Here is a 26492-nt window from a genome sequence, read left to right as displayed (position 1 = left end):
AAAATCTGCTGCAACCACCCAGAAGATAGGGGGAATAAAAACCAAACACCCCCCCCACCCCACTCCCGCTGCCAATCCTCAACAGAAATGCTCACAACAATGAAAACCTCGGACAGAGGAAGAGCGCCACCAGACGGGCAGGGGTCTTGCTTGGCTGTGGCTTGGGGGGGCACTTTTTTCACTGTCATTGTAACTTCGAACAGTCACTAAGCGAACTGTTGTAAGTCGAGGACTACCTGTACTTTATCACTTTTTTCCTTTTTTTTTTTTTTTTTTTTTTTTTTTTTTTGGTCATCAAGTTTTTGACATCTTGCTCAGATGTAGCCATATCCTAAAAGTGGTACAATGGGTGAAAAGGTTGAAAAGCCCTGTTCTAGTACAGTTTTGCATTGAATACCTTATTAGTTTTTCTAATTTTCTGACAAAACTTCCAACCTTATTCTTTATCCATATTCTTGGTCAAACATTTCATCCTTGGTTCAAAATACACTTATACGGTGACTCCTTTTAAACATGTTTTGTTTAATAAATCATAATTGACTGGGTCATAATATGGTTTATTTGGTTTAGACTTTGTAGAGTATGAGAATCCTGCTGCAATGTGAAGAGGTGATATTTTATTTTTATATAATTGGAACACTATAAATGTAAAATGACAAATTTACCTCAACCATTTTCCAGATGGATAAATTTTAATTTAAATAAGACTCTTGGGGTCTTCTTTTAACATTAAAAGTTTAATCCAGTTGATATTGGTAATTTGGATTTTTTAAAAATAGGATTTTATTATTCAGCTAAATGAATTCTGAGAAATATTGATGCACAAGATCTTTAAAAAAACTACTTTGTTTTATTAACTGCTTATAATTCATGTGCTTTTATTATTTTTATTAGTTTGTTCCTTGAAATATCAAACCCTTGAAAAAACCATAAGGCTTAAAATATTTTTAAGAAATTGACCAAGTAAATTGTTCCATGTTAATAAAACTGGTTTCACATGGAAATTTAGTGTTGTATACTTGTATATTTTATAGCATCCATTTTAACAGCAAATTTACTGATACGCTTTCTCACAAAGTATGGAAAATGTGAGTTCCAGACTTTTTGGAATTTTTAGCCATGTTTGAAAGGAAGTTAAAAAATAAAGGTATATATTGTCTTTGTTTTACCCATTTTTTGTAGAACACCAATATATCTATGTTATGTAAAGCATGGAGCATTACAATAGCTGATGCTTTCATATATTACCTCAGATTTTTTCCATGTATAAAGGAAGTCATACACTTTTTTAAAAAAAAGTTTGCATATAAGCAGTGCTTTGCTTTAAATACGAAGCTGAGATTCTAGCCTTTGGAATCTTCAGACATTTTGGTGGCTGAATACTGTACACAGATTATGATGATAGGTTTTTTTATTCAGTATGACAAGAATTATAAACAAAGACTGTCATTTGACTAAAGAGTCCTTTGTAAGTAGCTTTAATGTTTCCTTACAGAGAGTTTATATTTCTGTAACTTTGTAAATTATAGAAATTTGAGATATTGGAGAATTTTTTTTAGAATGAAATATGATATTTACATGGAAGGAAAATTAATCTAAATGTCATAATTCTTCCTCCAGAAGAAGGTTTCTTTCTCTGCATCCATTATCATGTTCTTAGTATATTTAAAATAGAAGGATCTTTCTATTTAAAAAATAATGTATTTAGTGAAATAAATTAGAATATCTTTTTTCCAACTAATTGCAAGTAAGTGTAAATTTCACAAGTCATTGCATCATTGCCCAAAAACCTCTTTTGAAAGAGAAACCATTGTGAAAGATTAAGTTTTACAAAATATTATTGCATAAGTATTTAGGTATCCATCTGTTTTAAACCATAGAAATGTAATGATAAGAAATATTTCTGATGTCTCTGATAGTTGGTGTGGATGACTACAGCTCAGAATCTGATGTGATTGTTGCATCTTCAGCCCTGGACTTTGTCTCACAAGATGAAATGTTGACGCCTTTGGGAAGATTGGACAAGTACGCTGCAAGCGAGAATATTTTTAATAGGTATGGTTTATAGCATAAGGAATAGAGTAAATATTGTGCAGTGTTTGTGTGTGTGTGTGTGTGTGTGTGTGTGAGAGAGAGAGAGAGAGAGAATTTAATCTTTATATCATTTTGAAATTAAACATGTGCAAATCTATCTTTTTTCTATTTTGTGGATTACATGTCCTTTTTCAGGGCTGTTATCATATTTTATATAATTTTTGTAATAGTAAGAATCTCTTACTATGATCACAGAAAAAGTAAACAATAGCTCAAATACTTTTTAAAATACATAGTTAAAAAAGGGAACTGAATGTTCATAGCTGTTTACAAAAATAAGTCTAGGATACTGAAATATATTGTATAATAAAAATGATCTTAATTATTGTAATGAATTCTGAGTTGTGGCTCTATACACTTGTATGTAATGTTTGTAGGCAGTACAATAGTGTTGTATTAGGGGAACAAAATTACTATACTATCTCAGCTTAAATTCAGATTTGTTGTGAAGGTCTAAACAGAATATGAAATATGTACTGATTTGAATTCTATATAGAAGGCCAGTGAGATTGTAGATCACCCCAAGATATTTAGTAGCTATAAATGTTTGATTTTTTTTAAAAAAATGGGATAAAGTTATTGCAATGTAATATGCAGTAAAATTACAATAAGCTTTTTTTTTAATGCTGTAGGCAAATGGTGGCTCGAAGTTTGTTGGATACTTTGAAAGAAGTGAGTGATGATGAGAAAGATTGTATTGCTGTATTGGAAAGAGTCAGCAGGCTAGCGGATGATTCAGGTATGTAATATGAACAAAGTTTATATGACAGTATGATAAGAGAAAGAACTGGGAAATTCATAAAGTAATAAACCTTTAACGAAACACAGAATTGTCTCTTTAATTAATCAGGAAGTGATGCAGGGAATGGAAACCATTCTAAGATCCTTTCTGGTTAAATGTAGGATAGAAATGCTCAAATAAAATCAAATTCAGAATGTTGTTGGCTGTCATGAAAAAAAATTATTGGAGATTAAATTAGAAGGAATTAGAAAGAATCCATATGGGATATTCATGCATTTGGGAATGAAGGGTTTAGTTCCTGAATTGATTGATTTTCTACAGAAATAATAGCTAATATTGTCTAATAAAAAATAGCTTTTGAGGAAGAAATCATTGTATGCAAAAGACAGTTTTATGTAAGTATGTTAGCTGTTATTTTTATTATGACAATGGTATTATTTATATGTCAGATCCTTCCTTTGGGTTATATGTGTGGGAATGCTATTGTTTCTAGACACTGGATTATAGTCTCTGCTATGAGTCCTGGGAGAGTGAGAAATCCTATGAGTGTTCCTCAGATTTGTTAATATTTTTATCCATCAAACTGCAAGTAGATACTCAGATGATTCTGAGTATTTCAATCAATGTATTTAGAGAAGACACTTTCAGTCTTAGGTATTTGGAGTACACATATTTAACAATGAACATCTTCAAACGAATAAAATTCACAAGGGAAGAGGAAAAAAAATTGTACTATCCTTCCTGGATACCCTCATTAACAGAGGAAACAACAAATTAGAAATCCAAGTCTGTTGACAAACATTCCACATTAGCCAAGTCCTTAATGACCAACCTCCCACAACAGGAGCTGTGCAAGAGCATTATTCAAATGAGTACAAATGCACTGTAGCAACCCAGAAAACTAGAAAAAGGATACACATTGCCTATAGTACAGTATCTTCCAACAGAATAGATGGCCAGGCAAGTTTATCAAAAAGTGCCTGACTGCTTAACTCACTATAGCACAAGTAACACAAGTTACAAATTGGCTAACAGAACGTATACCAAAACATATCAGAAACAACCATTATAATCAGACAACATCATCACAGCACACAAACTAAAGCCCTCCAAAACATCTTAAATAAACCAAAAGATTAAATGGCCAAAGAAGGGGGGGGGGAACGGGAGTTATCTATAACATGCAATGTAAGGACTGTACAGACTAGCAGAGCATGCCCATGAACACCAACTAGAAGTCAGAAGACATAATGAAAATTTATTTTCACAACACATGCACCTACTTGACCCTAGTTTCAACTGGGAAGGAAATTGTGAACATCCTAGACCAAGTTAAAAGTATCAAACACCAGGGAATTCCTGGAAGCTTGGCATTCAGGCAAATCAATTATCAATAGACATATAAGGATCAACTACATTTTAACACCATTCAAAAGAGACAATAAAAATTCTGAGAAGGAAGCAAAAAGACCAGAACACATCCTTTTCAACAAGTAACACCCAAAGAAGCAGGGATTAACACCAAGCCAATAATCAAGCAGAAAATTAATCAAGAAACTACAAGTAGAACAGTGCCAACAGTGGCACGACAAGCTATTGTATATACATAAGAATAAACATTATGCTCTTTAGCAATGGTGCTATTAACTAGTCAGATAACGAAATGTCTGCAAGCAAACAACCAAGTTCAGAAACCACCAAGGATTCTACAGAATTAATAATGTAATGGCATTGGTTATGATCTTTCATTGAAATGATTGCATACTCGCTAAAATATTCCTAACCAGAATATCGGTTACCCAGTTTTAATGGATTATTTCTATTCATTATCGTGATAATAGGTAACTGTCAATAAAGAGAAACTGACTAGGTATTGCCAAGAGGAAATGAATATCTCTGTAGAAAGACGATAAGATTATGACAGCTTTGATTTCATGCAGAGCCCTCTGCTCTCCTTTTAAAATATATAACAAATATCAAGTCCATTGTATCCTCTTTTTGTAGAACATTTTAAAGTATTTGATTGCCTTATCAATTGCAATATGGATTTCAGGATTAATTCTAATGCAGAACTTACCCTGAGCATTTTGGGAATGTGTAAGGAGTAAAGGTTGCTTTAATAATTTTCCTAGGCCATTCAATAGTGTTTGATGTAGTATCCAGGATGTATCCTTCTATATTAGGGTAGGTCAGTGATTCTTTTATTCCTTGGAAGGGTGATTTCAGAAGATTTGTGATAGGAAACTTATACTTGACACTGAGGCACTTGTACTTTAGCATCCAATTAGCATTTTTGCAGAATGGAGGTGCTGTTTAAGCTATGAGCATTGATATTAAGCTGAGTAATGTCACTTATTCAGAGTGAGGTATCATAAGTTTACTGTTACGATACAGATCTATTTCTTTTTATGAGTGGAATGAGGCAGTGGAAGTGCTGAATTAATACTGGAAATCCATAAAGAATTAGATGAAGATTAATAAATAAAATGAAATCTAGATAAGTCAGAGATGCTTTTGTTGGAGGTTGTTTTGGTGATAGGATTCAACTTGTCCTCACTGTACTTTGCAGATTTTGCAGTTTGGGGTGGTCCGTTATCATGGATGATAAAGAAGGCTCTATGCCATGGAATTCTTTTCTCCAGATGCATTAACTTCAACTTTGCTGAACAGAGATAGCCTGTGCATTGTTTTCCAGGTTAGATTAATTATGATGCATCGAGTGTAGCTAGCTTTAAATAACCTTCAGAATTAAGACCACTAGGCTACTAACTAAAAATGGGGACTAAGAATATATTTATTCAGATTGTCGGTTAAGTAGCTACATTGGCGTATAATATAAAATGCTAGACTTTCCCTTCAAAGGCCTAAACATAATAGAACTGAGTACTTAAAAGACTGCCTTTTCCAACACAAGCTTCCTGTAAAGTGAGACATTAATCAGAAACCTTTCTCCAGTACAGGAGATGGATAATCCACGGATGGGTTTTCTCTGTCTGCCTGCTCTTGAGACCAAGTAGCCAAAGCTTGACACGCCCCCACTTCCTGTGGAGTCCATTCTTAACTTGGTCTCTGCTCGGAGAAGACTCATTTTGGCGTGGCTCTCAGCTTATCAGGTTAGACAAGAAATCCATTGATTGATTATCCCTTGATAATTGGCTTCCCCTTCCCAAAAAAAAAAAAAAAAAAAAAAAAAATTCCACCTATAGGAATTTAACCACAAAATTTTCTGGGGATCAGTCCTGATCTCAAACCTAAAATTAAAAAGGGGATTGGTGGGGAGGGAAATTTCCCCACAGATATCAGCCAGCCCCAGGGCTCTGGGGGGTGAAAAGGGGGGGAAGAAGGCATCAGCAGAGACTACTTGCTGAACCTTTTCCCCAACCACTAAGTTTTCCTTGGGATCATCCCTGATCCTATATTAAAATTGAAAAAGGGGGTGTGGGGGGGGGGAAAACTCCCCACGGATCCCAGTCAGCCCCAGGGCTCTGGAGGTGAAAAAGGGGGGGAACAAAGGCATCAGCAGAGACCACTTGCTGAGCTTTTCTCCCCAACCTTCCAAGGGATTTTTTCCTCAAATTGGGGGAAAAAATAACAATCTCCAGGTCCGGATTCAAACTTGAATTCGGATCATCGGAGATTCCCTAGCAGCCCAGGGCAACCGCGGGCACCATTTTAGTTGCCGTTTTCAGACAACAAAGGCAATCCCTGGCTGGGATTCCCTTAAAACGTCACAGCGCGCCAAATTTAAATCCCCGGGCACAAGCAGCTTCTGGGAGGCTGCGGAGCTTATCTTCAGAGGGAAATGAAGCACAGGAAAGGAGTAAGCCCAACCAAGAAACGGAGGCTAGAGAACCCTCCTGGGATCTGCAAAGCCCTTTTTCAGGGAGAAACGAGCTGTGGCTGCCATCTCTTGCCAGAGAAAGGCAAACCGAGCTTAAGGAAGCTCTACATCATATCTGGAATCACTGATAGAGGCGGAATAGGAGCACACAACCAGCGCTCCACCCCCGATACACACATATAATAATAGGACAAAATATAATAATAATAAAAATAGATACATAAATTTTAAATAATAATAATAATAATAATTAAAAAAAAATTTTTTTTTAAAGCTAAAAATTAAGCGACTGCAGGGCCAACAGGCCTAAAGACAGAACACACAATATTATCATCATCACCATTATTGTTGTTGTTGTTATTATTATTATTATTTTATTATTATTGTTGTTCCTATTATTAGTATAATAGTAATAGTATTAATAAGAATAAATTCCGCTCTAGGTGACCGCCATTTGATACCTGCTGTGTATTAAGTCAGGCCTACAGACCCTTTTGAGGTCGCCACTGATATTTTTTGCCTCCCTTTTCCTTTTTCTACTGGTGCACGTTGCCTGGTCACCTAAGGCCTCCGGGCGGAACCCAAAGAGTGGTTCCAAACGTGCCTTCGGTACCTCCCTCAGCTACCGTGACCTTAGCCCAGAGAGAATATTTTTGTTGTGGTCGGGTGATCAGGGGAACAGTCCTGGTACTTGTTCCAATTTCGCTCCCGCCAATACTTGCCTGCCTGAGCGTCTTCTCAGTTTTTCTGGGACTGCTCAAGCGGAATGGAGGGACCCTCGTTGCCTCAATCCATGAGCACGACCCCTCCACCTCCCAATTACGGCTGCAACACACCTTCTGACCAGAAGGCGGCAGGCAAGTGCAAAGCGAAGACAAAACACTCGCTCAAGAGGCCCTCCAAGTTGGCGGAAAAGCAAGCCAGCCGTAGGCACCAGGCCCTGGAGAAGGAGTTCTCCAGAGCGCAGAGGCAGGCCCAATTGGAATTGGTTCAAATAGCGGCCACCGAGATGGAATTACCATTGGGTCCATCCACATCAACCCAGAGCGCGTGGTCCATTCCAGGAACACCGCAACCACTGGATCCGCCATCTACATCAGCCCAACAAACAACCATGGCGGCAGGCACAACCACTGAGTCCAACTCTCCACCTGCGGTCACCACACCCAAAGGTAATGACATAGGGGACATCTGGGCAGATGGACGGCTAGAGGCCCTATTAACCAAAGTGGTGGACCGAGCCCTAGCACAGCGCTCCGCCCACCACGACCAGGGGCCCTCCATCTCAGCCATGCCACACTCGGAACTCCCCTCAGAGTCCTCAGGCATTCAGGAACCCGTCTCCCCGGCCCAGTCCTCCATGAGTGGTTATTCTTCACCACAAGAGGAGGATCAACCTGGGATCTCTATGTCAGAGGATGAGGAACTTCCCCCTGAGCCCCCCTCAGGGGGATTATTTAATCCCAACCGCTTCCTCACGATACTACGCAAGGCCACAGCCATTGCGGACATGGGGACGGATCAGTTTTCTCAGCCGCAAGCGACACCGGCCACCACATCCAGACCCGTATTCGTAGAAAAGGTGACAACGCAACACCATATACCTTGCCCCGCCATTTTCCTGAAAGGGATCAAGAAGCCATGGGACTCTCCCGCTTCCTTCCCATCAGTGAGTGGTACGGACAAAAAATTATACAGCACTGCCACAGACCTCAATGAGGCCTTAGAAATTCCTAAAGTAGATGAAGCCTGGACCCCCTTGGTCTCCCAGACAGCCATGGCTGGGGACCTAGTGGAGGCCCTTAAGGCAGATGACAAAAAGTGGGAACAAGCCTTTCGCAAAACCCACCAGACAGCGGCATGGGCCATCAAAGCAGCCACCTCGGCCTCCTTTTTTGTCCGGGCCACCCTCATCTGGTTGCAACAACTACAAACCATAGTTCCTATGGAGGACATACGAACACACCAGGACCTGGCTAAGATGGTAGCAGCCACGGAATACGCTGCAGACGCAACGTTCCAATCGGCCATTTTTTCATCCAGATCCATAGCATCCAACATAATTGCCAGGAGAATGCTATGGCTAAAACACTGGCAAGCTGACACCAAGGCTAAGTGGCGGCTAGCGACCGCCCCTTACTCAAGCAACGGTCTGTTTGGGGAGGCCTTGGACCCCTATCTTGTAGAGAACAAAGACAAGCGGAGGGTCATGGCACACTTGAACAAAAGGTCAGACAAACGTACCACACCTTACTTTCGTAGGCAATCCTTTCGCCAACCGACAACCACGCCTATCAGTCAGGCACCCAAGCCATTCACTCCCAGGCAGAACAAACCGTACGGCCGCCCCTACGACAGACCGGGGTTCCAGCCCAGACAACAAAACCAGTCGAGACGACCCTTTCGTGGAACGGGTCGTCCGTACCGGAAGACAAAATGACTCCTACATAGACCTACCCATTGGAGGAAGACTAGCTCACTTCTTCCACCAGTGGGAGCAGACCTCCACGGACAACTGGGTACTACAAACCATCCAGTCCGGGCTGTCCCTGGAGTTCCTGGTCACACCCCCAGACCGACTCATCAACTGCTCGGTCTCCAGGAACCCCACCAAACGCAAACTCATGCAGGAGGCCATCCAACACCTGTTGGACATTCAAGCAATAGAACCGGTCCCAGCGGAATACAGAGGCAGAGGATTTTACTCCATCCTCTTCGTGGTTCCAAAGACTTCAGGAGGATGGAGGGCAATCCTGGACCTAAAAAACCTCAACCGCTACATCACATACAAAAAATTCAAGATGCAATCCCTTCAGTCCATCCTGGGAAGCATCAGAGAAGGAGACTTCCTGGCATCGATAGACCTCACGGAAGCCTACCTTCACATCCCCATCCACCCAAACCACCGCCGGTTCCTACGTTTCTGTTACGGGGGAAAACACTTCCAATACAGAGCTCTCCCCTTCGGTCTATCTTCGGCACCCAGGGTATTTACCAAGATACTAGCAGCGGTAGCCGCCAAACTGAGAAAAATCCCAATACGCGTCCAATGTTACCTAGACGACATACTAATCCAAGCAACATCCCTACAGACAGCTCAGGCGGACGTAAGGACCGCCATTCGCGTCCTCCAATTACACGGATTCTCAGTAAACTTTCAGAAGAGCCAGACAGTTCCCTCGTCCAGGCTGCTGCATCTGGGGGCCATGATAGACACAACCAACTGTATGGTCTATCTCTCCCAAGACCGGGTGGCCGGCATCAGGGAACTGGCTCGCTGGGTTCACAGGCAACGTTCAGTTCCGATACTAACACTTTCCCAATTATTGGGCAAGATGGTATCGGCCATAGCCATTGTACCCTGGGCCAGGCTCCACCTACGGGAACTACAGTGGTTTCTGCTCCCGTACCAACGGCAGAACACCAGCGCATCCAACCACCTAGTCAGGGTCACGGCACAAATCCGCAGGGCGCTACGCTGGTGGTGCTCTCGGGCCGTGACCAAGGGGTCACCCTTCAAGGAACCAGTCAGAGTTACCATCACTACAGACGCCAGTCTGTATGGTTGGGGAGCCCATCTGGACTCCCAGTTTGTACAGGGACGTTGGTCCGCCACGGATCTGAGAAACAACATCAACTGGCTAGAACTCAGGGCTATCCACCTAGCCTTGCAACAATTCAAAGACAGAATCAGAGGCCACCACGTTCTAGTCCTAACAGACAACGTAGCAGCCAAGGCGCACATCAATCGGCAGGGGGGGACCAGATCAAAAACCCTGATGACAGAGTCACGACTCCTATTCAGCTGGGTAGAGCCCAATCTGAAGTCACTAAAAGCGGAACACATATCGGGGGTCAACAACCAGCAAGCGGACTTCCTAAGCCGCACCACAGTGGACCCTTCGGAGTGGGGGCTACACCCGAACTTGTTCCTAGACATCTCCCGCAAGTTCGGGTACCCGATCCTCGATCTGTTCGCATCATCAGACAATGCCCAGCTCCCCAGATTTTACTCTCGTTACTTCAACCCGCGAGCAGAGGGGACGGACGCTCTGAGAACTCAGTGGCCTCAGGGTCTGCTTTATGCCTTTCCCCCACTACCACTCATACCGGCGGTCATCCGAAAGCTGATTCAGGAGCGGGCAGAAGTGATCCTAGTAGCACCATATTGGCCACAGAGACCGTGGTTCGCCGACCTGATGAACCTGTCTCAGTCGCCCCCATGGAACATTCCCCCTCATCAAGTGTCCCTACACCAGGGAACCATCAGTCACCCGGAACCCCAATGGTTACAACTGACCGCCTGGCACTTGAGCGCCAGATAATGGCACAGGAACTATTCTCTCCCGGGGCCATTACCATAATTCAAGCTTCACGCCGTCCGGCAACAAACCGCATTTATGACTCCACTTGGAAAAATTTTTGCCTTTGGTGCAGGGAACGGCAGTTTGACTTACACAAACTCTACATCCCTCAGATAGTAGATTACCTCTTGGAGGGACTAGACAGAGGCCTCGCCCCCGCGACCATCCGCAGGCAAGTGGCGGCCTTGTCCACCCTCCTCACCTGCACGGATTCGGTTCCCTTAGCTCACCACCCCAGGATCCGTGCCTTTATCAAGGGCGCCTATAACACCAGACCTCCAGTAATTCACAGGTACCCGTCCTGGGAACTACCGCGAGTCCTTCACGCACTCGGTCACCATTTGAACCATTGGCGACCGTTTCCTTGCGACACCTGTCGCTAAAGGTGGCGTTCCTGATTGCCATCACATCGGCCAGACGAATTTCGGAACTGGCCGCACTGTCAGTCAGAAACGACCTATGCATTTTCCACAAGGACAGGGTGGTCCTTAGGTTAGATCCTGCCTTCATACCGAAGGTGAATTCACTCTTTCACAGGACACAGGAAGTAATTCTCCCAAACTTCTGTCCAAATCCAACACATGACCGGGAGCGGCAGTGGCATACATTGGACGTCCGCAGAGCCTTGCGGCGTTATATAAAGCGTACAGAACCCTTCCGCAAATCGGAGGCCCTATTTGTGTCCTTCCAAGCGGGCACCTTGGGGCGGAAAGTTTCCGCGGGCACCATTGGAAGGTGGATCCGAAGCTGTATCGCAGAAGCTTACAATGTATCATCCCTGCCGCCCCCAAGTCATCTCACAGCCCATTCCACCCGAAGCGCTGCAACTTCGGCGGCATGGGCTACCCAGGCGTCAATCGAGGAAGTTTGCAGGGCCGCGACATGGTCCTCGCCTTCCCCGTTTATACGACACTACAAGATAGACCGCTTTGCATCGGCGGACGCCTCCTTTGGTAGGAGGGTCCTCCAGCAAGTTGTCTCAGAGATCAATCTACCGGCCTTATCTGTTTCCCACCCCTTGGGACAGTGAGGCTTTGGTACGTCCCATCCGTGGATTATCCATCTCCTGTACTGGAGAAGGGGCGTTGGTCTTACCTGAACGCCTTTTCTCAGTACGGAGATGGATAATCCACACCCACCCCAAGGCCAGCAGGCCGCTAGTAGGGAGCTGAGAACCAATACCTCGTCAATCATCAGCCAATTCGCCCTCGTTAAGAATGGACTCCACAGGAAGTGGGGGCGTGTCAAGCTTTGGCTACTTGGTCTCAAGAGCAGGCAGACAGAGTAAACCCATCCGTGGATTATCCATCTCCGTACTGAGAAAAGGCGTTCAGGTAAGACCAACGCCCCTTCTCTACTTGCTTCTCTGCTATCTGAGATGAAGCAAATGGAACAGAAATAAGAGATTTTTTTTAGAGGTGATATTTTCTATATTTCTTGGAGAAAGTTGCCAAGCTCCTCCCTTTCACTTGGTACCATCATTTGGAAGTATTATAGTAATTGTAATTTATCTGCTGCCTGTTGATGTGTTTGTTTATTATCATATTTATAAGTTGTGCTAGAAATGTTGGTGTTGAAGGCTATATTAAAAATTCTTATGAATATTTTGTGTAGGTAACCAACTGATGGATATATAATTGATACTCTTTTTGGCATGATAATTAGTGTTTGATTAGTTTCAGTATATTTTGAAATATTACTAGAATTACTTATTCAATAATTTTGAATATTTTCCTTATAAAGGTTTAAATAATAATATTAGTTTCATCCAGAATACTTCAAAACTGTCTACGTAGAGGGCTTTCAGTCCCAGGTGTAGCTCCCTCTTTTCCTATCTTTTAATTTAGGTCTATCAAAGGATCAATAGAGAGCTTATATAGCTTGTAGATATGGGGAAAATTGGCTATACTTTGGTTTATCAAAACCCTTTATTTATCAGTGGTTTGAGTTTTGAAGAAGGAAAAATATATTACTTTAAAAGTGAGGGAATAATACTTTTCTTGTACATTGTCAACTATAAATCAAAATAAAACTAATTATAACTCCTTTATTAGCAGTGTACTGTAAGTAATAGTAATTCAGATTCAAATGAACACAAACATGCAACTTACAAATGATTTCCTTGTTTGTGCTTTTATCGATAGAGCCAACAGTACGAGCTGAGTTAATGGAACAGGTGCCTCATATTGCTATGTTTTGTCAAGAAAACAGACCGTCAATCCCTTATGCCTTTTCAAAATATTTATTGCCCATTGTGGTGAGGTATCTAGCAGACCAAAATAATCAGGTAAGAGTACTTTAAATTTGTTGAAATCATGTAAATATTTTACCTGTTTGGAATTAAATAATTTGTATGATGTCTTTTGCATCATACCTAGCTTCATAATTTTTTTGTAGTTTTTTTCAAGTGTAAATATGGTAAGTCCTTACCCTTCCTTATCTTGCCTTACTTCACCTGAAAAGCTCATCCTTTGAAATCTAGCTAAGGGATTGCTTAAAGACAAATTGGGAAAAATGATTTAGCCACTGAATTAATCAAATTTCTCATTGATAATATCGTCTACAACTCAATAGTCCATTATTTTTCACCGCTATTTCATTGTTTCAATCAGAATTTGCAGTTCTATGTTATGCTGTATACATTTTTACAGATTCCTTTTTTCTTTCAAAAAAGTAAAACCTAGGAGTTTTAGAATTACAATTCCCACTACCTAAGCTACTTTTATTAAGGATGAATTTTCAACACTCTGACAAAATACCACTATTGCCAGGCTTTTTAAAAGCAAAATAAGTGTGTTAATCAATTGCTATATATCATTTATTTTGTTACTAAAAGAAAATCTTCCCAAAGAATTAAATATTGTAGCTGTGCCCCTCTGATGATATCACTCAATCATTTCTATGTTTGAGGCTACAGAAAGAAAGTGAGGACTCGGGCAAAGAAAATATTTGTCTGCTACATTGGACATTTTATATTTACATTTTATATTTGAGCGTATGTGGACAATGTACGGCTTGTGGTGGAATATGTACATGCTACTGAATTTTTGCCAGCAGATTAAAAAAAAGGGGGGGATGCTGAACCTGCCGTTGAAATATTCAGAGAACGAAGGAGTATGGTCCAGAATTTTATTTTAGAAAGAAAGAGGAAAACATGGGTAAAACAGGAAAGAGCAAAGGGTTTTTTTCTAAAAGAATAGGGAATCTGAGACACGAAAGTCCGGGGAGCATAGGGAGGTAAATTTATGTGAGTTGGCTTAGAAGAAATGTGTTTTTTAGTCAAAATGTTTTGTGCAGGAGAAAATGAGACAAAAATTCATAACCTACACATTCCCAATATAGAAACTCTGCAGTTCCATGCAATCCTAGGTAAAAATTTATGTAGTCTGTTTTGGAAGATTAATGTTGATTTTTTCTTTACATAGGAGCTTACACAGCTTTATAAAATTCATTTCTAATTAGGAAATAAAAGTTCATCAGATTTCATTATTATATGAGCCAGTGTTTTACCTTGTTATTTTGAACAGTTTTGTTATTTTCCTTTTTTTTCCTGTTCTGAAGATCAGAAGGATTCTGGTAGCAGGTTTTCAGACTAGCAAATGTTGCTAAAATACATAAATTTTAATGAATTATAATTCACTTCAGGTGCATGAAATGTCTTAACAAATGTAAGATTTATATGAATGGGGAAAGGGAAAGAAGAAAGAGAAGGGAAATCAGGATGTTGTGCAATGCAAGTTATATGTTTGACAGATCACAAGTATTTTATCAATTATCAGTTTGAGGTGTTAAACAACCCTTGCCTTTGTTGAGATCTTCTGGGATGGCCTGAAGACATTGATGTGTAGAGTATGTGAGTTCAGCAATTTCTCCCTTCTCTGCATTGGTAAAATATTTTTGTTCCAAAACAACTAGTACTTTGAAACTTTGTACTGCAGTGTTCTGGTAGATTAAAATGCTCTGATATTACTGTGCTCTGAGTTTTGAAAGCAAAGTTGGGTCAATTTTTTTGTGCAGTCAGGCTCCTAGAAAGTTTATGAATAAATCTAAGTATTTGAAGAATGGAAATTAATATTTCCAGATAAGAACTCGGAACGACTTCAATACCATAGTAGAGTGAAACTGCTAAAAACTGTAAAAAAGTTATTTGATTCTTCATCTCCCATTAATGCTTTGTAATGCTTAACAAATATTTCATTGCTGCAGTAATACAAACAAGGCCAGCTATTAGAATCTTTAACACTGATATCAACTCATTGCTCAGAAATATATTACAGAATCTATAAATATAATACAGGTAGTCTTTGATTTACAATCACTTGTTTAATGACTATTTGAAGTTACGATGACCCTGAAAAAAAGACTTATGACCATTTTTCACACTTAAGACTATTGCAGCATCCACACAGTCACATGAAAATAATTCAGACACTTGGGAACTGATATGTATTTATGACAGTTGCAGGGTCCCAGGGTCATGTGATCAACTTTAACAAACTTTTGATAAGCAAAAGTCAATGGGGAAACCAGATTCACTTAACTATTTTAAAAACTACAGTGATTCCCTCAACATCTATGGCAAAAAAGATCGTAAAATGGGACAAAACTCAATGTCTTGCTTAGCAATGAAAATTTTGCAGAGATTGAAACAAATGGAAATCTCCTTTTCCTGCTTTTTATGTTTTTACATAGGTGAGAAAAACAAGTCAAGCAGCATTACTTGTTCTGTTGGAACAAGAACTTATTGAACGATATGATGTGGAGACCAAAGTATGTCCAGTTCTAGTAGAACTGACTGCTCCAGATAGCAATGATGATGTGAAGACAGAGGCAGTGGCAGTAAGTAAGAAAATGATATTCCAGGAATTGGTGTTTGACTGATTATCTGAATATAGATCAGAGCGACAGAGGTGTTTTCATTGACAGAATAAATATTGTGTGGCAGCTTTTTAACCCTTTTACACAATACCGCCAAACATCACTTTTCATTTAGGGGTAAAAAGGTGGCTTGGACCAAAACTGGTCTATAGCCTTAGAAGAAAACACATTTGGTTTAAATAATTATTTGTGATTTAGATTTATACAGTACTTCATCAAAAAAAAGTGGATATAGCATTTCAGTAATTCAGTAAAATATCCACGGTAAAAAAAAATAGGAAAGCAATCCAAATTAGATTATCACATAGGGGTCAGTCAGTCTGGTGGTGGCAGCTCATTTTCCCAAAGTCAGTGGAGAAGTAGAGGCAGGTCAGATGTTGAGAAAAGCACTTCCACAGGAAAGGCACATCTCTGAGCCCCTCCTCTTTTTTTAACTCCTACTTCACAAAAGTGAGGAGGTGAGAAGTATTTTTCCTGGGATATCTAAGTTGGATATGTTGAAATTAGGAGGGAAGGTGTTCATGCATGTACAAAATGCCAAACCATGTAAATCAGGGGTGTCAAACTTGCAACATCACATGATGTGTTGTGACGTATCACGACTTTTTTTCCATTGCCGGCAATGGGCTGGCAGTTTGACACCCCTGATGTAAATCTTAAAGCTCAAAACCAGTCCTTTGAAATGCCCTCAGAAATGAATAGGGAGCCAGTGCAGGTTTAATATTCTTATGTTGCAGGTATTGTCTAGTAACTGGGTCACTGCATTCTGGGCAATTAGAAGCTTCCAAGTGATTTTCAAAGACAGCCCCATAAAAAGCAAATTGCTTCCAGGCCACCTTGCCTAACAGTTTCATGTAAATGTTAAAAAACATCTGATGCCCAAGTCTGAATTGTGCCAGAAAATAATTGGGATAATGTATTCCACTATATTTGTATGCTGACCAAAGTCTCAATAATCAGTAATCAATAATGGCTAGAAAGGGGATGCTTGGCTAAAAATGATAGTTGTCAAATACTTAAAAACTCATGGAGGTCTCTGAAGAAATGGACAAACTCTTTCAAGCCTTTTTCAAGGCTGTTGATACTAGCTCCTTTGAAGCAAGGTTTTAACCTTCTCCCAGATGTCAGTAGTCTCCAAAGGAGTCAGGAGGGAAAAGGAACAAACACATAGTTGGCTGAGTTCCGATAACATGTCAAAATATTGCCCCAGTCACCATAACAAACTGCCCATAAAGTGTCCAGATTTTGGTGAATCTGGATGACTTATTAACAAAGTTTTGTACCAATTTGTTATAGCAGCCTGACAGGAAATCCGTCTCTATAAGATAACTTGTCACCTTAAACAGAATAACCTGAGAGGAGAAATCATATTTTAATCATAACATTATTTCCCTTATACCAGCTCTGAGGTCATACCCATATTCAGTCAGATTCACTTTTAATTTTTCTCATTTTCTCATTTTTCTTTCTTGATATTTCTAGCCTGACAGCCTGATCTTTATTTATTTGGATTTTAAAAAAACACATCATAGTGTACTTTTTAATTGAGGAGACTTTGCTTATATGGATATAACTTCCCGTGAGTCTTTCCAAACCATGTGAAACAGTGATGGACAGTTCTCATCATCCCCATTATTGGCTCTGATAACATAGGATGAGGGGATTAGAATTTATTGTGACACATTGCTCACACATCCTTGAACCAAAAATCAGACATCTAGTATCAAATCTATATTTCTTTGAATTGTTCATATCAACTGCTGCTTGTGGACATGCAGTAAAGCGCTATAGTAAACTGACAAAAAGTTCTTCATTTTGTCAATATCACAGCTCATTTGTATGTATCTTCTAACTATATATTGACAAATAATTTTATTTCAATTTTTGTTGATAATATTTCAGTGTCGATTAATGCAGACAAATACACATACATGTACATTTATAGGATGCAGAGGCATAGGTTTATAAATTTAAAGAGGTTGGACTGCTAGATCCCTAACTCAAATTTTCATTATGTTTAGATAATGTGCAAAATGGCCTCCATGGTTGGAAAAGACATCACAGAGAGACTCATTCTTCCTAGATTTTGTGAAATGTGCTGTGATTGTAGAATGTTTCATGTACGGAAGGTATGCTTTCTTCCTTTATAAATCCATGCTGCTTTTTATTATAAAAAACACGTCACTGTTAACTAAGAGCTAGACATTATGTGTCTATCGGTAGTCTGCTACAAGATAAACTGTTATGGTTAAAATGCAGAAAGCTGGTGGTCACAATTTACACAAGATACTAACAAAGCTATACTGGAGATGCCTCGGAGAAGAAAAACTACCCAATGCATGGAAAAATGCTGAAGTGAATCTTGTACAAGAGAAAGGAGCCCTATAAGAACTATCACCCAATAAGCCTTCTTTCAGTCATTTATAAGTTTTCACCTAGATAATAGCAAAAAGAGTGTTTACAGCACAATGGATCATATCTAGATTTGCTCAGCAAGTCATTGAAAGGCACAACGAGTAAACCATACCTCTCTGTGTGGCTTTCATTGACTACAAAAAGGCATTTGACTCAGTATTCCAGCAAGCAATAATTAATGCATGCTCAACCAAGATGTAGACACTACTTACATAAAATTACTACAATCAGTATATGAAAAAATGGTGACAATTTGTCTTAATGATCTTAAATCGGAAATCAACATAGAACGAAGTGTATACAATATCACCTATCCTTTTCTCAGTCTGCCTTGAAGAAGTATTTCGCAAACTAAACTGGGCAAAAGATGGAATAAAAATCAATGGTGCCTATTTATATTACTTAAGATTTGCAGAGGATGTTCTCTTCTCACAAGACCCAGAAGAGCTACAAAGACATATATACAAGAGCTGCACAAAGTAGGAGAATTATTTGGCTTAAAAATAAACCTGAAAAAGAGCTAGGTTATGTTTTATAAATTCACCAAAGAAAGAAAAAAAATATATCTGGAGAAGAACTAGACATAATAGATCACTACATATACCTTGGCAAATGGATCTCAATGGAAGATGATACAATAATGGAAATTGAATGGCATGTTAAATGTGGTTGGTAGGCATTCGGCAAGCTAATTTTCAAGAACAACTTCTCCCTATGCCTGAAGAGAAAAGTTTTCGATCAGTGCATGCTACCTGTTCTAATATATGATATATGCTGGTGAAACATGGACACTAACCTCACAATCAAATGGATCCCACTTGATAAAAGGTATCCACGAAAGAGACCTAAAACATGATGGATCAACAACATCAGCAAGTATTGTGGGCCCAGTTGGCAAAAGAAAGCTCAGGACCATATTGGTTGGAATTATGTGAAAAAGACCTTCATCCTGCAGTGGATAGACAATGACTAAAATGATGATAAGCTAAACTATTTATATTAAGAATTTCAATTTCATTCTAACCTAAAGGTTTGAATAAAGAAAAATATAATGCATCTGTAAGCCAAGTTAAATTTAAAATTGGGTTGATATAAGGAATTATGTTATTTCTCATGGGAAATTTGAGGAATTGATCCACATATTTGTAAAAAGACAAAGCTAAGAAAGATCGCCACAGAGGAATAGTATTCTGTGGAGATTTTTTATTATTATTAGTTTATTATTCATTTTAATCTGTGAGGAACATTATCCTAAATATGAGAGAGAGAGAGAGAGAGAGAGAGAGAGAGAGAGAGAGAGAGAGAGAGAGAGATGGATGTTTGGGTATATGCTTTGATCTTCAGCTGATTAATAGAGAATATTATTCTTAGAATCTGAAAAACGTTCCTTTTTGTTTTGTGCATTTCACATCATAATCCTAAACAACATGCAAACTTTCAGGATGAGAACTGCAGTGAATAATTAATCTTTGATCAAATAAAATACTTGCTGTTAATTAAAAAGTACTAATTAAAAAACAATTGAACTGTAGTGCTGCTTTCTTGAATTATCTTCAAATCCCTAAACTATTACTCTCCTAAGTTCATTCATCTCCAATTCTAATTAAAATATTTATTTTTGTCCAGGTGTGTGCAGCCAATTTTGGAGATATTTGTAGTGTAGTTGGACAGCAAGCCACTGAAGAAATGCTGGTGAGCTTCATATGTCAAGGTTCTATATTTAATTTTTAATCACAAAATTGTGCTGAATTTCAGTAGGGGCATTTAAATAATTTTGGGGAGTGTGAATAAAAATGGATAGGATAGATTTAATTTTTGACAATCATTTCTTCAGGAATACAGTTTGTTGTCAATAGATTCTGCATTGTTGCATATCATATCCGGAATAAGACTTATGGTGTTTTTTTTCATTTCGATAAGATACAAGATACATTTTTGCCATATTGCAAATAGTACTAAGTGTGATTTTATTGAATTATGTGATTACTTTTTTGTTTTTGAATGTATTCCTATAATCTCTGCTTTCACTGATTTGTCACTGTAAAAAATCATATTTCCTTCTGAAGTATGGATTATTCTACTTGTGAAAAGGTGGAATTACCCTATTTTATGTTTCCAAAGGTAATATTGGCCATTGGTAAAGGCTGTAGAATAGTTAGTAGAATAGTTCCAGAAATATTAAGAAAAAATTAAAACCTCAGTCTATACTTTATTAATATTACCTAGATCCTACATCGGACATGTCAAACTGTCGGCCCGTGGGCTGGATGCGTCAGGCCAAAACTGCGCCCACCCCATTGCCGGCAATGAGAGAAAAATCACGATACGTTGCGTGATGTCGCATGATGATGTCACGTGTTTGACATGCCTGTCCTATGTTAAAAATTTCTTTTGAACGTTTTCAAGTCTATAAGGAATGGTTAAACTTTAAAAAAAGAAGACCCAAATTAAATCATTTGTATTTGATATCATATTTTCTATTTTCCAGTTACCTAGATTTTTCCAGCTTTGTTCAGATAATGTGTGGGGTGTGCGGAAGGCTTGTGCTGAATGCTTTATGGCTGTTTCATGTGCCACATCACAGGAAGTCCGTCGAACAAAATTGTCAACACTTTTTATTAACCTTATCAGTGACCCTTCGCGATGGGTAAGTTATTAAATTTGCCTTCTATTTCTTTAAATTCTCAATTTCTTTGTATATTCACTTATTCTGAGATAAGTACAGTTAACCTGAGGATGGTTGGTGTATAAAGAAAACTATTAAATCCTCTATTCTTCTGGAACCAGTAGTTTGTACTGTAGACAGTGGGTATGTTTAAAATGTAGTTTAGGAGGAGGGTTTGGAGAAGATATCTTTGTTTATTTCCACTGTGCTATTTGAGAAGTCTTCTTAGAATTAAAGATCTTTGGAATAGTATGAAAAAAATGTTACTAGGAGTTGTGGAGAAAAATGAAAAAAAAATCATTATTTTTTTCTCCTTCTGGAAACTTCACTGAATCCTGGTGCAAATTCAAAGAAACGTCTATCCACAGATCTCCCATCTGGATATAACCCATTGATTATATCTGTCCAATACTTCATTATAATTGTGAAGGCTGGGAATATATTTAATACGGGTGAGATTTTTCCAATTTTGTCCCTATTACAAGTAGTCCTCAGCTTATGTCCATTTCTTCAGTGACTGTTCATATTTATGGCAGCACTGAAAAAAAGGAATGTATAACTGGTCTTTGAAATTCCACCATTGAAACTGCAGCACCACTGTACAGCACCACCATGGCCACAGGATTGCCATTTGCAACCTTTTGCAAATTTTCCTCCCAGCTTTTCACAAGTAAAGTCAATGGAGAAGCTGACAGGGAAAATTGCAAATCATTTCAATAAGTTGCTCCTGCCGGTTTGTCTCCCGCCCACAATATCCCTGCCCAATTCTGTATATATGATATCTGAGATTACTACTGATACCATTCATGCTTTCATTTTATAGATAGTTAATTAGATAGTTTACTTTTACTGCTCTTTTAGTACTAAAAATAGCATAGAGATTAAAAACTGCTATTATTCTTCATGAAATAAAATTTGATCCATAAGAAACCTTATCAAAACAAATGCATGTAATCAAAAGTTTTTTCAGATAGTTCAGGTAGCATATCGCCATATTCCATTTTTGGGCCCAAATGCAAAAATTCCCTGCTACATACTTCCCTCCCTAGTCATGCCCAATACAATAGCTATAATTTTCTCTGGAATCTGTTCTTCCAGGTTCGCCAAGCTGCCTTTCAGTCCCTGGGGCCTTTTATATCAACATTTGCAAATCCATCCAGCAGCGGTCAATTTTTTAGAGAAGAAGAATGTAAGAACACTGAAAGTCAGAATTTTATAGAAGAACACAGGTATGGGTAATGAAAATAACTTAAATGAAAATAATTTTATATGAGCTGAGGTGGCGCAGCAGTTAGAGTGCAGTACTGCAGGCCACTTTAGCTGACTGTTCAGCAGGTCAGCGGTTCAAATCTCACCGGCTCAAGGTTGACTCAGCCTTCCATCCTTCCGGGGTAGGTAAAATGAGGACCCAGATTGTTGGGGGCAATGTAAATATATATATACATTGCTTACTGGTGTACACCGCTTAGAGAGTGCTTTCACTTAAAGCGGTATATAAGTCTCATAAATAAATAAATAAATAAATTTTGAAATAAAATATTCACCACACATTTTCATATTTGCTCATCTTTCTTTAGAAGTGAATCTCTCACTTTCTGAGAGATTATGATAAAACATGTTCCAATTTTTTCCTAATATTTTGAAAGATGATTCTTTGTTTATGCCAAATTTCTGTTTATTATAGAAAATCTTTAATGGTTTTGAGGCTTCCATCTGTGAATGAGTCAGTGAGCTTATGTGTTGTTATACAAATCAGAGTGAGTAATTTTTGACAGAAATACGCCAGAAGTTGAGATCAGTTTCCTGTGTACTACAGTATGTCTACTGTTCTTTGTACTTTGTTCTGCTTTTTACCCCTTTTCGTTTGTTTTTGTTATTCCTGTTCAGTTATCCTACAAATCCTCATTTTCTTTTTCCCTTTCTTACTCACAAGTCGCTGTTTGACCATCTGTATTCTGGCTAGATTCATATATATGTTTACTAGATGAGATGTGCTAATATTGACATATATTTTCATCCAACAGTGAAACAAATAAGGATTCAGAAGATGTGTCCACACATGATGTACAAAGCCAGACAGAGTTGTCTTTAGATACTGACGAATGCAATTTTGAAGACGTCCCTGAAAATGACATAGCAGAAAGTAACCTTGTTCATTTCCAGGATGAGGCATTGCTACATAGTACTTTGTCTTTAGAACCAGGCAGAGAACCTTCCGATGAGAATGAACCCAGTTTTGATCACTGTACGTTAGCAGTGCTACCAGAGCCTGCATTGTATTCACAGGAAAACCCACTTGTGGAGCAAGAACTGTATAACTCATTCCACTTCTGGAGGACTCCACTTCCTAAGATAGACATTGATTTAGAGCTTCAGAAAAATGCAGGAGAAAATGATTTAGCAAATCAGAAAGGACAGCAGGAGGTTATGGCATGTGCATCTTCAAACATAATGGCTACAAGAAAGGAGTTGGAAGAAATGATAGAAAATTTGGAGCCTCATATCGATGATCCAGACGTTAAAGGTAGATAACATATTGTAGTATTGTATATGTTAAGCTTTGAATTAGATTTTTTATAATAATGTTTATTAAAGTTTACAAATGGAAAGATAAACTAAAACTAAGAATATAGCAATAAAATATAAGTGCAAAGAAAAAAAATAAAGGAAAAACTAAAGGAAGTAAAAGTAAAATAAATATACAAGAAATGATTTTCCTGCCTCTATTTATTTTTTTAAAAACTCTCATGAATAAAGGAATATTTAAATGAGTAATGTTTTAAGATTATAATATGTGATTTAGTGCATAATTTTTACCTTTGGTAAATGCTTCATAAAAGATGTAAAATAATGCTTTAGTTGTGTCAGCATCTACCAACTTTCTCTGTGGAACAGTAGCAAGGAAGCAGAGAAAAAGGAAGTAAACACAGTTTGGGAAAGCAGGAAATTCTAATTTGAGAAAAGCTCAGGAAGGATGTTGAATTGCAGTATTTTAGCAGTATGAGGAAAAAAGGCATGACAGACAAAATTCTAAATAGTAATAAAATTAATGAAATGAAGTAATAAAAGAGCTAGTTAGAGAGACTTAGTACAATAGGAAAAATAGGTTCAACTAAATGATTGTTGGTCTGTGGCCTGTCTTAAAAAATAGTTTTTCATTTTATCACTTTCAGGATATAGACCCACAAATCCTATTCCTTTGCTTTAAATTACATTTAATAGTAACATTTTGGCATACTTAAGGACAGTAATATATTACTTCAGTTGAAACTAGGATTTTCTGAAATTATATTATCGCTTGTGTTTTTTTTATAAGGGTCCAAATGTTTCCATTATTAATTATAGTACATATCACTTTTGTTTTACTTTGGTTCAATACTTACATTGCTCATGCTGTTCTGGGTCAGCATGATTTTGCCAATATCGGCCACATTTTATAAGGCAGGAATACAAAGAAAAGGTAGCTACAGAAGATGTGAACACAAAATAGGTCATATAAGAATAAAAGTGAGACCTGTCCAAAGGCAATTGCTGGATAAATACTGCAATTCAGGAAGCAACGGTTTAGTCAAACCTGAGAACTGAAGATCGGATTAGCGCAAGATGTACTGGGAAAAAGCTTGATACTATTAATCAGAAGCCCAAATCAATATAACTAATAAAGTTATGAGTTATAAAGTTAGTCCAAATATCAAACATGAGAATAAAGTTACAAATCTTTAAATTTTCCCATTTCATAGGAATGTGCCTTTAAAGTATAGTCCTAGAATAGTAGAATCCTTTTATTTTTAAGGTAGTGTGGAAATTTATTCAGTGTAATTTATGTTAAAAAGCTAATCTTTTGCAGAGTATTGAGCAAATAACCATTATAAAGTGCAATGACTAAATGAAATCAGCAAAGTGGAAGTAATGCTTCTATTTTCTCCCACAAAAAGGCAACTTTTAGCAAATCTTCTCTGCTTTCCATTTCTTTTATTCTGCAGAGTATAATAATACTTCTGACTACCCGAAGGTTCTTTTTATAAGATTGATAAAGTAATATTTGGGGAAACCATATAAATATTCAGTGTTCTCTCTAACTGTTCGGATTGTTTATTTGTGGAAATAATACATATTTAGCTGTTAAGTTTGCATAACTTCTTCCAGTGCTGAACAAAGTCCAGGAAAAACAGCAATTAATTTCCTTTTTGTTCGTATAATTTTTATTAAAGAAATGTTTAAGAGAATAAAAGATATATGGATTTTGGGGGGGAAAAGTAAGGAAAGGAAAGTAATAAGAGAAAAAAGTACAAAGATAGAAAAGAAATAGAGGGGAGAGAGAAAAGAAAGGGAGGGGGAGGGAAGGAAGGAAAAGTATAGCTATAAAGAAACAGCTTAATGGTCTTCTTTATAATGGTTACAACTACATTTATATTTTACCGCCTGTATCTAAGAACTTTGGTACTTTTTTTCTTTTCAAAAGAAATCAAAAGCTAGCCTGAGATCATAAGTTAGGTGACCTTTTTCTCAATAGGTAAATAGACAGAATTAACAGCTTATCTCCCTGTGCTGCTTTCATCTATAGTGAATTTAACAACTAGTAGTGCAATTAAATTAGGTTCTGATGCTATAATTTGATCTTTTGGTTTGATCCATTAAACAGGCTACTATATTATGAAGACTCTCCAATAGTCATATTTTAAGTAGAATTTGCACATAGATATAATAACATGCTTTATCTTTGTGTCAGATGTGTGGTAACATAATTGCCGTATAATAATTCCAAAGTTTTATTTTCATGAAAAACTTTAGAAAGCCAGAAAAAAAAGGCTTAAATAGAATTGAAAGAACAATACTAGATTTCCTTTCAATCTTTTTCTGTGTTTTATATTTTCAAAAAATGTTGAGGATCCTAATTATTTCTTATGATTTTCGAACTTGGTTTTTGACTAAATACACTGATTGGAAATTAAGTTGCATTTATGAATTTTTTGGCATATGAATTAACTTAGTTTCACAGAGGTCAGGGAAAACTCTGAAGAGAATGCCTGCCTTGAGCACAAAGATATGGATGAATCTGCCCAAAGTTACCAGTGGATATCTCCCTTTGCCTTTGCCCGACCTGTATGTTCAGAATGGTTGTGAGAAGTGATGCTGAATTACTAATCTGTGTGCATTTCTTGATATATACCTTTCTTGATATATTACACATATTTCTTCTTTCTACACAGCCCAGGTGGAGGTACTCTCTGCTGCTCTCCGAGCTTCTAGTCTAGATCCTCAAGAGGAACCTGCGGCAAGCATGGGCAAGTTATCAAACTGTCAAAATGAAGTGTGCATCAAAGACCAACTAAACTGTACATTAATCCAGGATGACACAGTGCCTTTAATCAATGATGCTGTTGAGGTAAAGAAAAAACATAATTTAAAAATTTCTAAATTAGTATAACACTCACATGAAATTCTGTGTAGTAATTTGGTGCTGTGTGAATATGCCTAAAATGTTGCTCTACA

The 26492-nt window shown here is 38.1% G+C and overlaps 1 protein-coding gene across 3 annotated transcripts in view; it reads left to right on the top strand.

Annotated features, from left to right (window-relative positions):
* Positions 1-26492, top strand: part of PPP4R1 (protein phosphatase 4 regulatory subunit 1) — a 47069-nt gene that overhangs the window by 10561 nt on the left and 10016 nt on the right. For 2 of the 3 annotated variants that reach the window (XM_039339215.1, XM_039339216.1), the window contains 10 exons: positions 1920-2055; positions 2727-2833; positions 13186-13328; positions 15734-15880; positions 17941-18048; positions 19961-20026; positions 20823-20981; positions 22098-22228; positions 23024-23523; positions 26210-26385. In XM_039339215.1, coding sequence (XP_039195149.1) covers positions 1920-2055; positions 2727-2833; positions 13186-13328; positions 15734-15880; positions 17941-18048; positions 19961-20026; positions 20823-20981; positions 22098-22228; positions 23024-23523; positions 26210-26385 — 1673 coding nt within the window. Of the gene's footprint in view, positions 1-1919; positions 2056-2726; positions 2834-5405; positions 5532-13185; positions 13329-15733; positions 15881-17940; positions 18049-19960; positions 20027-20822; positions 20982-22097; positions 22229-23023; positions 23524-26209; positions 26386-26492 lie in introns of those variants that run through there. The other variant, XM_039339218.1, reaches the window with a different exon arrangement.

This window comes from Crotalus tigris, unplaced genomic scaffold (assembly GCF_016545835.1).
Source record: "Crotalus tigris isolate CLP2741 ecotype Arizona unplaced genomic scaffold, ASM1654583v1 scf7180000017731.4096049, whole genome shotgun sequence".
Classification (NCBI taxonomy): domain Eukaryota; kingdom Metazoa; phylum Chordata; class Lepidosauria; order Squamata; family Viperidae; genus Crotalus; species Crotalus tigris.
This window is presented reverse-complemented; position numbering and strand designations above follow the sequence as displayed.